The sequence below is a fragment of the Sapajus apella genome, unplaced genomic scaffold (genome assembly GCF_009761245.1).
Source record: "Sapajus apella isolate SASKATOON/1434 unplaced genomic scaffold, GSC_monkey_1.0 scaffold19, whole genome shotgun sequence".
Lineage (NCBI taxonomy): Eukaryota > Metazoa > Chordata > Mammalia > Primates > Cebidae > Sapajus > Sapajus apella.
In genome coordinates this window covers 21,189,047-21,204,425 of record NW_022436959.1, presented here as the reverse complement: position 1 = coordinate 21,204,425, position 15,379 = coordinate 21,189,047, and the positions used below count along the sequence as shown (strand labels likewise).

Genomic DNA, 15,379 nt, shown 5'->3' with positions numbered 1-15,379 from the left:
GTAAAGCTGGCAAGGAGTCCCACAAGAAACAGACACATTTTATAGAAAGAAATCAGGACACTGTTGTATAATGGAACCGGAGATTAAAAAGTTATAAAGAAGAAAACAGTACCTTGTTAACCATTGGTATTTACAGAGTATTACTAACAAAGCCCTTCTCCCTGATCAAACTATAATCAGGCTCCATTAAACCCTTTAGGTTTTGACCTTGGTCAGATCTGTATCATCCAATTTTATCAGAAATCTTCCTAATTTAGCAAAAATTCTGCACGTTCAATATCTTAATCAGCTTCAATATCTGATCAAATTTCTCAGCTCCCACCATCCTCCAAGTGCTGTGTCATCATCCTGGTCTGCCTTCAGTAAGAATCCCATCAAATGAGTTTAACCAGAATCACCCCTTGCCCCTAACATATCTTAGTGATTGTAAAACATTAAATCCTATCACTGTACTACATAGATGTCTGTACTTAAAGAAAGATAAACAAATTAACAGTAGGCTGTTATAATCAAATTTATGAGGATTTTATAATGTCTCAATAGTAGAAAAATGTATAACATCATAGTTTTCCAAATCTTTATTTCCACCCATTGGCTATTCATCTTGTTTTTTGGCTATAAAACCCCACTTTTCCTTGCAGTATTCAAAGTTGAGGCCCATCTCTCTCCCCTACTGCAAAACCCGATTAAAGTCATCCCTTGAATAAAGTCTTCTTTACTGTCTTTAACAAGTATTAAAGTAATATTTAACATTACAGAAAACAAAGAATTGGTTATAAAGAGATAGACAATTGTTCTTAATAGATTACAAAGCAAAGCAACGTGACTAATAAGTCTGCAAAGATAAGGATTTAAAAAGATACATTATTTAAAGTGTATCACAGAATCTGGGAATGTAAAGAGATAATGAATAGGGTTGAAAGTGGCACTGAATTTCTCATTTTACACAAAGACAAACCAAAATACATTAAATCATGACTGATCTTAATAAGAAACATATATACATAGAGAACAAAAACAATCAGAAATAATATAAAACTTATGCCTTATAAAATCACTAGGGGAAAAACAGTAATAAAACTTGAATAACTTGTCCAAACTGACATAGTTAAGGACTGAAAAACCCAGAGTTCAAACCAGAATTGCAATCTTACAGAGTCCAACCACTTCATAGCTACATTAGAAACATTCTTATCTGAGAAAATGTGGTTTTAAATGACTATCTGAAGTTATTTTGTGCAATCTAATATCAAATTTAAAAACAGAACCCCTGTCTTCAGATTTTAAATGATTTGGCAGCAGAAAATAGGCTGTGTGGTCTAATACACATTCACACCTCGATACTACGTATAACTTGGCTCCAGGAATACCCATCCCACCTCCCCAAAAAGAAAAAAAGTTACCAAGTTAATTTATGTTTACAGTGTGAATACAAACTAACAGAGAATCAAATCTCCAGTCACGAATAATAAAAACCCTAACTTGAAAACTGTGACACTAACGATTCCCAAATTTGCAATATCTAGACCAAAGGTAGAAATAAGCAATTTTTCAGTGAATATTGATGGAGGAATAAAAGAAGAGTTCTGTAAAACGGATGTAATGGACATAAAGCAAACATTTATGGAGTCAAAATGTCATTTTCTCTTACAGTTTATATCGTCACACATACGCATTACAAAGGTAGGCAGGAAACCTTGTCAATTTCAGGAACTGTCATGCCATAAAATGATAAGCCACAGGGAAAAACAAATATCAGAATCAAGTTGCTAAAGCAAAGGCAAAAATAAAAATTTAAACCAAAACATACATTGATTTGACTGTCATGGTTGGTCGGGTTTGGCATGATCCCTGGCAGGATCTGTTTTATATTGAGAAATGATGAACATTTGCTCTCTCTGCCGACATGTTTTCAGTGAGGTGCAGGCCATAGGAAATGCTAAGGAACATTTAATTATCCCTCCAGCATTATAATAAACTGAAAGAGATCTGGGGAAAATACAAATAACAGCACATTACAAATCTCCTGTGGCACCCTGGAACCCCTACAAAGGAAATGTTAACATGTTTTCCATTCACTCAGCCTAGGGCATAATTCTCCCATTTCCTGGCTATACTAATTTCATAAAGAATAATTTAACTGTTATATAGAACACACACAATCAAAAGAAAAAGAAGGGCTAGGGCTACAAAACCTTTCTTGCTTTTAATTGTTTATTCATTCTGATTGGGATTGGAAGGCCTTTAAAAGACAAATGTCTGGCAGCTATAAATAATTAAATACTAGCAAAGAGCAGTAACAATTATAAGAAAGAAAACCGATTATACACATTTCTAGTGAAAAGAGACACCACTGAATACTAAACTTAGAAAACAAAAAATAATTGATAACCTTTATAGAAATATGTTACAAGACAATTAAAAGTCAACATATTCAATAACATCATTCTTATAAGAATACACTCCTCTTGTGGAATAAAATATTTCCATAACATAAAAAATGAAAGGAAAACTTGCACTGAGAAACCTATCCCACTCAGATTTGTTTTGTTTTAATGTCTTCCTTGGAAACAAGTCATCATAGCAGGGACAAAAACAAAGCAAAAACATAAACTCATCTAGATTATCTAAGAAAACTGTGGCTTACACTGACATTCTTGAAGCTATTATCCTTTTTTTAAAAAAAAACAATGATAAGAGTTTAGGAAGAAAGGGTGGGAGAGGTCTGTCTAATTGGTATGGAAGAAGCCGGAGGGCTTTCTCTTCATGTTTTCAATAATCAATCCTTCAAGAACATCCTAATTTACAGTAATTATTTTCAATATGGGGTGACAACTTCTTTGTACATCCCTTTATAGCATGTTAACCTTTCTACCACTCATGAGTTATACAGCATATAGCAGGAATAAAGTAGATGTTTGAAAAAGGAAGCAAATGATTTGTTTAAAAGAAGAGTATAAAAGTCTTGGTTTTAGCTAAGCACATTTTAGGTATAAGATTATACGGGCATATAATGCATTGCAAAGAGCTTTTAATATCTTATAGTTTGGCTACTTATAATAGGCTTATTAATCAAAAAAGTTATGAGAAATTATAATTGATATACGCTACAGTTTAATATGCTTGAAATTAAACACCCTAAGAAGCTTCTAAGTGCTTTTCTTCCCTTCAAAACAAAATAATTAGTTGTCATTTCCTTAGGTCTGACATGTTGCTAATTTCCAGGGTACATAAAGCTGCATGAAATCAGTTTAAATTGTAGAAAAGGGTGATCAAATATAGATAAGCCATAAGAGACTGAAATTTCAGATAAGTCCAAAGGGAAACTATGTTAGAGTCATGAGAATTTGTCTTGTCAGGAAACAAAACACAAAAACTTCAGTAATTTAAGCTCTGTCCAGCAACAGTCATTTTCACATTAACCACAAGAAGCCAAGGATAGCTTTTAAAAAAATAACTGTTTTATAGCTCTTAGCAGGGGACCACCCAACATGCTAGGCCACCCAGTAAATATCATGTGATGGTGATGATAAACTCTAAAATATGGATTGTATGCCAAATTGTATGGTGCTTAAGAGGCATGAGAAAAAGTCACTGAACCACGTTAAACTCTAGAAATCCATGAGTTGAGGATTTAAACGAGATTCTAAATTTGTGAAAGTGTAACTGCTTTACTTACAACTTTTCACATTTCTGAAAAACAGCTTAAACAAAAATATGGAAATATTTTCTCCAACACCAGCCATTTTACAAATTTTATTTTAAAATGTGAATTAAATTTAACTTAAACCACAAACATTCACCCTATTTCTTAATTGCTACTCATCTCTTTTCAAAACCCACTCAGACATCCAAATTGACATTTAAAATAAAATGCCTTATGTTGATTTCATATATTGGCTATTGTGAATAGTGCTGCAATAAACATGGAAGTGCAGATATCCCTTTCACATGCTCGTTTCCCTTCCTTTCGATAAATAACCAGTAGGTGGATTGCTGGATCCTATGGGCTCTATTTTTATTTTTTTGAGGAACCTCCACACTGTTTTCCGTAATGCCTATACTAATTTACATTCCCACCAATGGTGTGTAACAGCTCCATTTCTCTGTTATTGTCTTTCTGATAACAGCCATTCTTACTGGTATGAAATATCTCACTGTGGTTTAGATTTGCTAATAATTAGCAATGTAGCACATTTTTTTCCATGTAACTTCTTGGCCATTTGTATTTTTTTTCTGTACTTTATATTCTGGGGTACATGTGCAGATCATGCAAGATTGTTGCATAGGAACATTCACGGCAAGGTGCTTTGTTGCCACCATTCCCCCATCACCTATACCTGACATTTCTCCCTACGTTATCCTTACCCCCCCATCCCTCCCATAGCCACCCCCAACGGACCCCAGTGTGTGATACTCCCCTCTTTGTGTCCAAGTGTTCTCACTGTTCAACACCTGCCTATGAGTGAGAACATGCAGCGTTTGATTTTCTCTTCTTGTGCCAGTTTGCTGAGAATGTTGGTTTCCAGGTTCATCCATGTCCCTACAAAGGACACCAACTCGTCGTTTTTTATGGCGGCATAGTATTCCATGGTGTATATGGACCACATTTTCTTGGTCCAGTCTATCATCAATGGGCACTTGGGTTGGTTCCAAGTCTCTGCTATTGTGAACAGTGCCGCGATGAACATGCATGTGCAAGTGTCTTTATAACAGAACAATATACAGTCCTTTGGGTATATACCCAGGAATGGAATTGCTGGGTCAAATGGAATTTCTATTTCTAGATCCTTGAGGAATCGCCACACTGTCTTCCACAATGGTTGAACTAATTTACACTCCCACCAACAGTGTAAAAGTGTTCCTATTTCTCCACATCCTCTACTATCTGTTGTCTCCAGATTTAATGACCACCATTCTAAATGGTGTGAGATGGTATCTCAATGTGGTTTTTGATTTGCATTTCTTTAATGACCAGTGATGATGAGCATGTTTTCATATGTTTGTTGGCTTCACAAATGTCTTCTTTTGAAAAGTGTCTGTTCACATCCTTCGACAACTTTTGGATGGGTTTGTTTTCTTGTAAATCTGTTTTAGTTCTTTGTAGATTCTGGATATTAGCCCTTTGTCAGATGGGTAGATTGCAGAAAGTTTTTCCCATTCTGTTGGTTGCCGGTTCACTCTAACTATTGTTTCTTTTGCTGTACAGAAGCCGTGGAGTTTTATTAGATCCCGTTTGTCTATTTTGGCTTTTGTTGCCATTGCTTTTGGTGTTTTAGTCATGAAATTCTTGCCTATGCCTATGTCCTGAATGGTTTTGCCTAGATTTTCTTCTGCGGTTTTTATGGTGTTAGGTCTTATGTTTAAGTCCTTAATCCATCTGGAGTTAATTTTAGTGTGAAGTGTCAGGAAGCGGTCCAGTTTCTGCTTTCGGCACATTGCTAGCCAATCTTCCCAGCACCATTTATTAAACAGGGAATCCTTTCCCTGTTGCTTGTTTTTGTCAGGTTTGTCAGAGATCAGATGGTTGTAGATGTGTGGTGTTGCTGTGGAGGCTTCTGTTCTGTTCCACTTATTTATGTATCTGTTTTTGTACCACTACTGTGCTGTTTTGATTATTGTTGCGTTGTAGTATAGCTTGAAGTCTGACAGCATGATGCTGCCAGCTTTGTTCTTTTTGCTTAGGATTGTCTTGGCTATGCGGGCTCTTTTTTGGTTCCATATGAAGTTCAAAGTTTTTTTTTTGTTTGTTTGTTTTTTTTCAGTTCTGTGAAGATGATCATTGGTAGTTTGATGGGGATAGTGTTAAATCTATAAATTTCTTTGGGCAGTATGGCCATTTTCATAATATTGATTCTTCCTAACCATGAGCATGCAATGTTTTTCCATCTGTTTGTGTCTTCTGTTATTTCATTGAGCAGCAGTTTGTAGTTCTCCTTGAACAGGTCCTTTACATCCTTTGTTAGTTGTATTCCTAGGTATTTTATTCTTCTTGTAGCAATTGTGAATTGGATTTCGCTCTCGATTTGGCTCTCTGTTTGTCTGGTATTGGTGTACAGGAATTCTTGGTGATTCCTGAGACTTTGCTGAAGTTGCTTATCAGCTTATGGAGAGTTTGGGCTGAAGCAATGGGGTCTTCTAAATATACAATCATGTCATCTGCAAATAGAGAAAATTTGACTTCCTCCTTTCCTAAATGAATACGCTTTATTTCTTTTCTTGCCTGATTGCTCTGGCTAAACCTTCCAATACTATATTGAATAAAAGTGGAGAGAGCGGGCATCCTTGTCTAGTGCCAGATTTCAAAGGGAATGCTTCCAGTTTTTGCCCATTCAGTATGATACTGGTAGTGGGTTTGTCATAATAGCTTTTATTATTTTGTGATAGGTTCTATTGATACCTAGTTTATTGAGAGTTTTTAGCATAAAGCGCTGTTGAATTTCGTTGAAGTCCGTCTCTGCATCTATCGAGATAATCCTGTGGTTTTTGTCTTTGGTTTTATTTATGCGGTGGATTAAGTTTATAGACTTGTGTATGTTCAACCAGTCTTGCATCTCTGGAATGAAGCCTACTTGATAGTGATGGATAAGTTTTTGACATGCTGTTGCAATCAGTTTGCCAGTATTTTACTGAAGATTTTTGCACCTATGTTCATCATGGAGATTGGCCTGAAGTTTTCTTTTTGTTGAGTCTCTGCTGAGTTTTGGTATCAGGATGATGTTGGTCTCACAAAATAAGTTTGGGAGGATTCCCTCTTTTTGTATTGTTTGCAACAGTTTCAGAATGATTGCTACCAACTCCTCTTTGTATGTCTGGTAAAATTCAGCTGTGAACCTGTCTCGACTTGGACTTCTTTTGGGTGGTAGGCTGTTAATTGCTGCCTCAACTTCAGCCATTTGTATTTTTTTGAGAAATGACTCAGATGATTGTAGTATATATATGCAATAGAATACAATTTACTCATAAAAAAAGAATGAAATTCTGTCATTTTTGATAACATTGATGATCCTGGAGAATATTATGTTAAATGGAATAAGTCAGGTAAAAGAGATAAATGCTGCATGTTTTCATTCATGTGGAAGCTAAATATGCTGATTTCATATAAATAGAACAGTGGTTATTAGTGGCTAAGATGGAGAAAGTTTGGCTAGTAGATACAAAATTATAGCTCGATAGAAGGGATAAGTTCTAGTGATCTACATCATTACAGGGTAACTATTATTAACAATAATCAATTGAATATTTTCAAATAGTTATGAGAGATTTTTAATATTTCAACAAATAAAAATGATAAATGTTTCAAGTGCTGGATATGCTAATTACCTTGATTTAATTAAAACACATTGTATATATGTATCAAAATGTCACATTGTGCCCATAAATATGTACAATCAAATGTCAATTAAAATAATTTGAATATATATATGCATATACACACTGTATACACACACACACACACACACACACACACACACACACACACTCTCTCTCTCTCTCTCTCTCTCTCTCTCTCTCCCCTATTTTCATTAAAGAGTGGAGAGAGGAAGCCAAAAAGGAAGAATAGCTTTTTGGAAACCAAATCTTGCTACTTTAAGACTGTGAATATGCTGGGCATGGTGGCTCATGCTGGTAATTCAAGCACTTTGGGAGGCCGAGGTTGGTGGATTATGTGAGCTCAGAAGTTTGAGACAAGCCTGTTCCACACAGCGAAACCCCGTGTCTACTAAAAATACAAAAATTAGCCAGGCATGGTGGCATGTACAGTAATCCCATCTACCTGGGAAGCTGAGTCAGGGGAGTCACTGGAACCCGGAAGGCAGAGGCTGCAGTGAGCTGAGATTGTGCCACTGCACTCCAGCCTGGGTGACAGCGGGACACTTTGTCTCCAAAAAAAACCCCAACTATGAATAAACACAAAGCAGAGTTTTCGTTCCTTTAGATATAGTTAAGTTCTAAATTTCTCCCCTGCCCCCAATTATAAACAGTACAAAGCACAGTCTCTGCCATTTACTCTGGGGATGTTTACATCATGTACAATTTATCTAAAAATAACTTCTTTCTTCAATGCAACCCAATAAAATAGTTTAAGAGCTAATTAAAAATAAATTTGATGAGTCAACTACAGAGTAATCACCATAAATTTGAAGATAATATAAGAAAGCTAAAAGTCAAGACATGGTATGCTCTCAATTGACTCAATTAGAAGTAAAATTATAGTAATGAACCACCTCATAAATAACCAAGTGTTACAAATTCTAAGTATATCTTTGAAAAAGAAATCAATTATTTTTTAATTGTATGAAATAGGATGTCTAGTGGGTGATGACTTCAAGATATATCAGAAGAATTTTATTGTTTATTTTATTAAGAATTTATTTCAAAAAATTTTCAAGAAGCTAGATCACGATGGTAGCCTCAGGACACATCTTTGTCATTTTAAATCCCTACAAATATGTATTGGTGTTAGTGGTGTTAGATGCACAACAGAAGCATGCCTACACACACATACACACAAATATATACATAATAATACTAGAAAAGAAAGATGAATTCTATGATGTGACTAGGAATTGGAGAATTTCTAAGAAATAGAAAAAAATAAAATTAAACTGGAAACAAAAAAAAAAAAAAACACAAAACCATGCACAAGGTAAGGCTCTATAAAAGCCAACAATGGGTGTATTTAAGTTTCAGGTGGGAAAAAATCAAGAAGCAGAAAAAGATCCTGTGGCAGTCTTTGAAGTAAGGACCCATAAAACTATATTCTTAGCACTCAGTAGGCTCTTTCTCCATTCCCTATCTGCTTTAAAGAACTGGAAATAAGTATGTTTATCTACTGTCTAAAACAAATCATCCAGAGCACTTCAACCAGAGAAATAACAGTCTTAGTTTTCCAGGAAATCCTGGAACGAAAACGGATTTCCATATGAAGGAAACAAACTATCAGGAGGCAAGGTCCAAATGTCTTACATGTTGTTTGTTCTCTCACCCCACAGCCACTGACATACACTTCGGCTCATTTCAAAGATTAGCAATAACCAAATATGTATAGACGGTCAATACAATGAAAGGAAGTCAGTGAATTTAACAAACATTCAAAGAAAATATTGGTATTTCAAAGAAATAAAAAATGATCCTGGCCGGGTACAGTGGCTCAAGCCTATAGTTCCAGCACTTTGGGAGGCCAAGGCAGTCAGGGATCACAAGGTCAGGAGTTCAAAACCAGCCTGACCAATACGGTGAAACCCCGTCTCTACTAATAATACAAAAATTAGCAAGACATGGTGGTGCACGCCTGTAATCCCAGCTACTTACGAGACTGAGGCAGGAGCATCACTTGAACCCGGCAGGCAGAGGTTTCAGTGAGCCAAGACTGCACCACTGCACTCCAGCCTGGGCAGCATAGTGAGACTCTGTCTCAAAAAAAAAAAAAAAAAAAAAAAGTTCCTAATATATAGTTCATAACCCAATAAGGATTAAAAATCTTCCGTGTCTAAAATACCTAGAATTGCATTTGGACATACTGAAAACTAAAAATATCATCACTGAAAAACTCAATAGAAGACTGTAAAGCAGAATGAGTACAGGTGAAAATAAAAATTAGTAAGCTGGACAACTGACTCCAGGAGTTCTTCTAGCATGCAGAGAAAAAGACAGAAATACAGACACAAAAGTTCCAAAAATGACTGATAACTTACATGACGTGCTTGTGAAAGGAATATTGGAGTTCTGTCACATAAAAATAAGCTATGAAAGTCAAACAAAATTGAAACAATGATTGATTCCCAAATTTGTACAAAGAAAAAATAGTATGTTACAGGACTGAGAACTAAATGCCATTCACATAATGAAAATAATGTGAACAATGAACATTGCGTTAATTAAAAGTTGTGGTAATATGTAGACAATGTTCTCTCACTGCACTACATTGTGAAAAAGAAGTATGTATACTAGGATTTCAAATTTGGTTCACATATAAAAATCAATCAGTGTAATTTAATACACTACGAAATTAAAAACCAAACAATATAAACTTTTAATGAGATGCCAAAAAAATTTAGCATTATTCAACAACTATCCCTATGAAAACAAATAAGAACTAAATAAAGGATGAGAATCACTCTTTTATTAAGAATTTCCCTTAAAGTCAGAGAAAGAATAATGATAACTATTAAAATGTATCCTTGTATTTGAGTTCTTGGCTAATGTAACAAGAGAAATAAATAAGAAGTTTAAATATTAAAAATAAATAAGTTTAAATAATAGAAAATAAGAAATAAATTTATCCTCCTTTTCAAACATAAACAGTTATAAAATCAGTACTAATTGAGTTTAGTAGGTGGTTGGGTAAGAAAAAAATCAACTCACAAAACAATATGAGCTTTCCTATGTAAAGAGAATAATCAATTATAAAATTTAATGTTCTAAAAATTTCCATTCACAAAATTAGGTAGCTTTGAAAACACTGCCAATAACTAGTTATAAAATATAAAAAATCATAATCACAATAGCCCAAACAAAACAAAAACCCATAAAATAGTAATATTGAGGTACGGAAAGGTGTCAGGTAAAGCAATGATATTGCCAAGTTAAACACATAAATCACCAATAAAACTTAGTAACTGCACCTCAACACAAGTAACTTAACCTATAGTTTTGGCTATACAAAAATAATGAATCACAAAATGCGACTCTAATGTTAAATCTTACTCATTCAGCATTTTAATATCTAATTTTATTAGTATTCTTACACTGAATTTTTGTTGACTGATAAAACAGTCAAATATTATGTTAATTTTGGTCCAGATTTACACTAAAGAAGTAATGAGTTCATGCAATTTCTGAGGCTGCCATATTCTTTGACTATAGCTATAATTTATTCCATTGTAGTAATTTACAATGGATTAATTTTCACTGGTATCACGTACATGTGGGTCTCTAAGGAATAAACATGCTGTCTTCCACAATCACTGAACTAATATTTACTCCCAGCAACAGTGTAAAAGTGAATAACACACATGGGCCTGTTGGAGGGTGGGGGTTGGAGGAGGGAGAACACCAGGAAGAATAGAATGAATGCTTGGCTTAATACTTAAGTGATGGAATGATCTGTACAGCAAACCGTCAAGGCACACATTTACCATGTAACAAACCTGCACATCCTGCACATCTACCCTCGACCTTAAAATAAAATTTGTAAGTTAAAATTTAAAAAGTACTATGTGGAAAAAAAATAAAGATGTAATTTTACAAAAAAAAAAAATTCATCCCAAATAATATCAGTGATCAAAAGTCCTATTTTCTTTTTTCAAAGAAAGGATGCTTGTGGCTACAGAAATTAGAAGAATTTTTAAATGACAAATCTCCTAATCTGGGTTAGACATAATCTGCTACTTTCACGTAAGAAGAACATTCAGAGAACATAGGGCCTCTAACAGAAGAAAGAGAAACCAGAAGATAAATAACAAAGCCAAAGAAATAACTTGACAAGAAAGCTGAACTTTGGCCAGAATACAAAACACAGGAGTTATTAGTGGTATGAGGTAGAAAAGGGGGGATGACAGTAAAAGAATCATCCATACCAGTTCCAAGTTGTAGGCCAGATGGAAAAATTATTTCCTAATAACACACCACCTCAGTAGAATTCTGTAATGAACAAAATTAAGAAAAAGCCAAATATGTTGCTATAACAGGTTATGTTAATTATGGAAACAGAAAGCAAAGTTATTAAGACTATGGTGTAAGATGAGTAGAAGAGGAGTATCGTAACAGAAGCAAATGATCCAAACAACAGAAAATTTTTATGTGATTAGATGCATAATAATTTTTTTCAGTCTTATAGGTCTGTTCCAAACAAGAAATATTGGCACATACTGCTTCGATTATTATAGCTAAATCATAAGAGTCAAAGCATATGAGCCAAAGATTCAAAATTTTGTCAATCCATCCAATTTTAATTATTATCACACCATTTTTCAGGGTAAAATGACATGCTCTCTCTTGCCACATCATACATCAAGCTCACCCTTTCTCTCATCTAACTAATTAGCTCACTTTGAGTCCTTTGAATTTGTTAACATGTCCTCTGTCACAAGACCCTCATGTTATGTTGCCTCTACTCTAGAATGCTCTCTCATACCTTCAGATGGCTGCTTGGATGCAAAAACTGCTATTCATTCTATTCCTCTGCCTCAAGAAAGTCTTTGATCTCCTACCTAGGTCAAATACATCCATCTCAGGCTCTCATTACATCTCTCCTTTGTAGCATACCTCTGTCCCAGTTTTATGTGCTTGGATGGAAAAGTTGCCATTCATTCCATTCCTTCTCCTCAAGAAAGTGTTTGATCTCCTGCCTTGGTCAAATCCATTCATCTTAGGCTCTCGCTGTCTCTCTCCTTTTTAGTACATCTCTGTCCCAATTTTATGTGTTAGTGATTCTCTTCTTGCCTGAAGCTTCATGCCACAATACCAGATACCATGTCACATAATCTGTTTTTGCTCAGAATCGCATCCTGAATAAGTGCCATGTTAACCAAACCAGGGGAGCTCTCAATACATATTTTATTGTCAAGGGAAGGGGAGCTAAGCAAGCTTTGTACAGATTTTAAATAAGTAAAGATATAAGGAACAGAACCTTGGTTTCTGGAACTACTTGTTGCTAAGTTTCTGCAACTTTTTCAGGATGCAACTTTATTCTCTTTTTCTATAACAAATTTACATTTCGTCTCCCTTTCTCTCACCTTTTCCTTTCCTCATTGGTATCCAGTTACAATGATCAGAAAAGACATTTCTGTTTAAGGGTTCCAACCCTTCTGATATGTCACAATTCCAACTCTCAGGACCCATTCTTTGCTGGTTGGTTCTCTAGCTTCACAAGAATGAGGAAGTACACAAATAAATACTGCATTTAAAAAAAAATAAAAACTTGCTCCCATTCTACCTTAGATCATCTCAGATTCCATCCATAGCATGCCTGTGACACCCCACAAGAAAATCCATTGTCTTGACCAAACTCTTGATAGGAGATATGTGTAAATAATAACATTATGATATTAAAATAGTACATATTTTATAATTTTTTGTTAATGGAAATAGATGACATTTTGCTTTTTAAAGCAAGATTTCACAGTTTGTTTCTTTAATGGTGCAATACTGGGTATTTCCCAGGCAGGAGGAAGTAAGAAAAAGGAGAACAAATAAAGACTCCAGAAAATCTTTACTTATATGACAGAATCCATGCTAAGCTACAAGGCTGGCTAGGAAATGTTATCGCAGATAAAAATTGAGTTCCCATAGTGAAGAAAAAGAAAAGAACCCAGAAGATTGTGTCTTGAGTTTTACTTAATTCTCAAAACAGAATTAAACAATAAGAGGAAAAATTCCATTCCTCTGTTCTATACAATCCATTCCTAAATTGAGGAATGGATTTCCAAAGGGCAAGAGTCAACTTTATAACAATGGCCCCACTGTCTCCTTCTGCCAACTTGCAAGAATTGGAATCATTCCTGGAATGTTCTCTTTCCCTTTTGAATACTAAGTAGCACATTTATTTATGGAAAGTAATGAGTAATTAGTGTCTATATCCTATTTTAAAAATTAGGTCCAGAAGAGTATCACCTGCAAAGTATTCCTAGAAGTTTGGGCTTTAAAGATGATAAAGTTTCCTTCCGTAGACTGAATATTTGTGTCCCCCGAAATCCCTATGTTGAAACTTCATGCTCAATGTGATAGTTTTCAGAGGTAGGGCCTGTTGGAGGTGATTAGGTCATAAGGACACAGCCATTATTACCAGGATTAGTGCCCTTACATAAGTGATCCCAGAAAGCTCCCACACCCTTCCACTATGTGACAACACAGGGAGAAGATGATCACGTATGAATCAGGAAGCAGGTCCTCACTAGACATGGCTCTGCCAGCCTCTTAAACCTGCCAGCCTCCACAACTGCGAAAAACAAACTTAGGTTGTTTATAAAACCACCAAGCCTATGGTATTGTTATAGCAGCCTACAAAGACTAAAAAAAATTGACACCACAAAGTGGGGGCTTCTGAAACAAAACCTAAAAAAGTGGAAGAGACTTCGGAACTGGAAAATGGGTAGAGACTGAGTTTTGAGGTGTATACAAGAAAAAACGTACATTGCTATGAAAAGATCATTAGAGGCAATTTTAGAAAGAAAAGAAGAAAGCTATAGAGAAAGCTTTAATTTTCTTACAAAATAAATAAGTGTTCCTGAATACAATGTTGATAATAAGGAAGGAAAAAGTCATTCGATGAAGAATCACATAGAAATTAGAAACATATTATTGAAAACTGGAGGAAAGGTGATTCTTGTTATAAAGTGGTTGCCCCAGGTACAGCTCAAGTGGGCTGAAATGTTACTGGCGCTGTGGTGGAAGCTCACTTTGGAGTACAAAATCAACACATTTTGGCAGCGGTGTACAGAGTACAGAGGTATCAACTCTTCCTCCACCTAGATTTTTCTTTTTTGAGACAGGATCTCGCTTTATCCCCTAGGTTGGAGTGCAGTGGCACTATCTCAGCTCAATATACCCTCAACCTCCCGGGTTCAAGTGATTCTCCTGCCTCAGCCCCCCAGATAACTGTAACTACAAGCTGCACCATCACGCCTGGCTAATTTTTGTATTTTTTTGTAGAGGCAGAGTATCACTATGTTGTTCACGCTGGTGGCAAACTCCTGAGCTCAAGTGATCTGCCCACCTTGGCCTCCCAAAGTGCAGGTAAGAGTGAGTCACTGTGCCCAGCCACCACCTAACTTTGAAAGGGCATCAGGCAGAGCTTCAGGCTTGGGATCTCACCCTTGGAGAGTTACAGTATAGGACCCAAGCCATTAGGGCAAAGCCTCAGCAGTGAACCACTACAAAGGAAGGGCTACTGCAAGTATCTCCCATTAGGGCAATGCCTAGAGGAGCTGTAGTGGCTGGGAATACCTAGAGCCTAGAGCCTTGAGGAACCAACTCCTGCCTGGCAAATCTATAGGGGTAGGACTCTCAGTGCCATGGGTCTAGAGAAAAGAGCATGGAACGAAAGAGAGATCTTGACCCTTAAGATCTAATGACATCTGTCTTAGGTTTTGGACTTACTTAGGACTGCTTACTGCTTTATTTCTTTTCTACTACTCTCTTTCAGAGTGGCAATGTTCATTGTATGCCTGTAATGTCATTGTATTTTAGAAACATATAACATGTTTGTTTCACAGGTTCCCAGCTAAAGAACAATTTGCCTCAGGAGACCTTGACTACAGTAAGGAAGACAGGTTCTAAACAAATGAGTCTTACCCATAAAATGAAGAAAGCATATATAGAATTCTTTCATTGCAAGAAAAAAGAAAGAATTAAGAATGACTCAGGACTTTGTAAA

General features: G+C 35.7%; 1 protein-coding gene across 8 annotated transcripts in view; it reads right to left on the bottom strand.

The window, feature by feature from the left end:
- Window positions 1–15,379, bottom strand: part of CRPPA (CDP-L-ribitol pyrophosphorylase A) — a 331,189-nt gene that overhangs the window by 36,627 nt on the left and 279,183 nt on the right. Inside the window, exon 10 of one of the 8 annotated variants that reach the window (XM_032286717.1) lies at window positions 11,213–11,646. The exons of the other annotated variants lie outside the window; for them this stretch is intronic. Coding sequence (XP_032142608.1) covers window positions 11,620–11,646 — 27 coding nt within the window. The 3' untranslated portion in view covers window positions 11,213–11,619. Of the gene's footprint in view, window positions 1–11,212; window positions 11,647–15,379 lie in introns of those variants that run through there. 8 annotated transcript variants of the gene reach the window in all.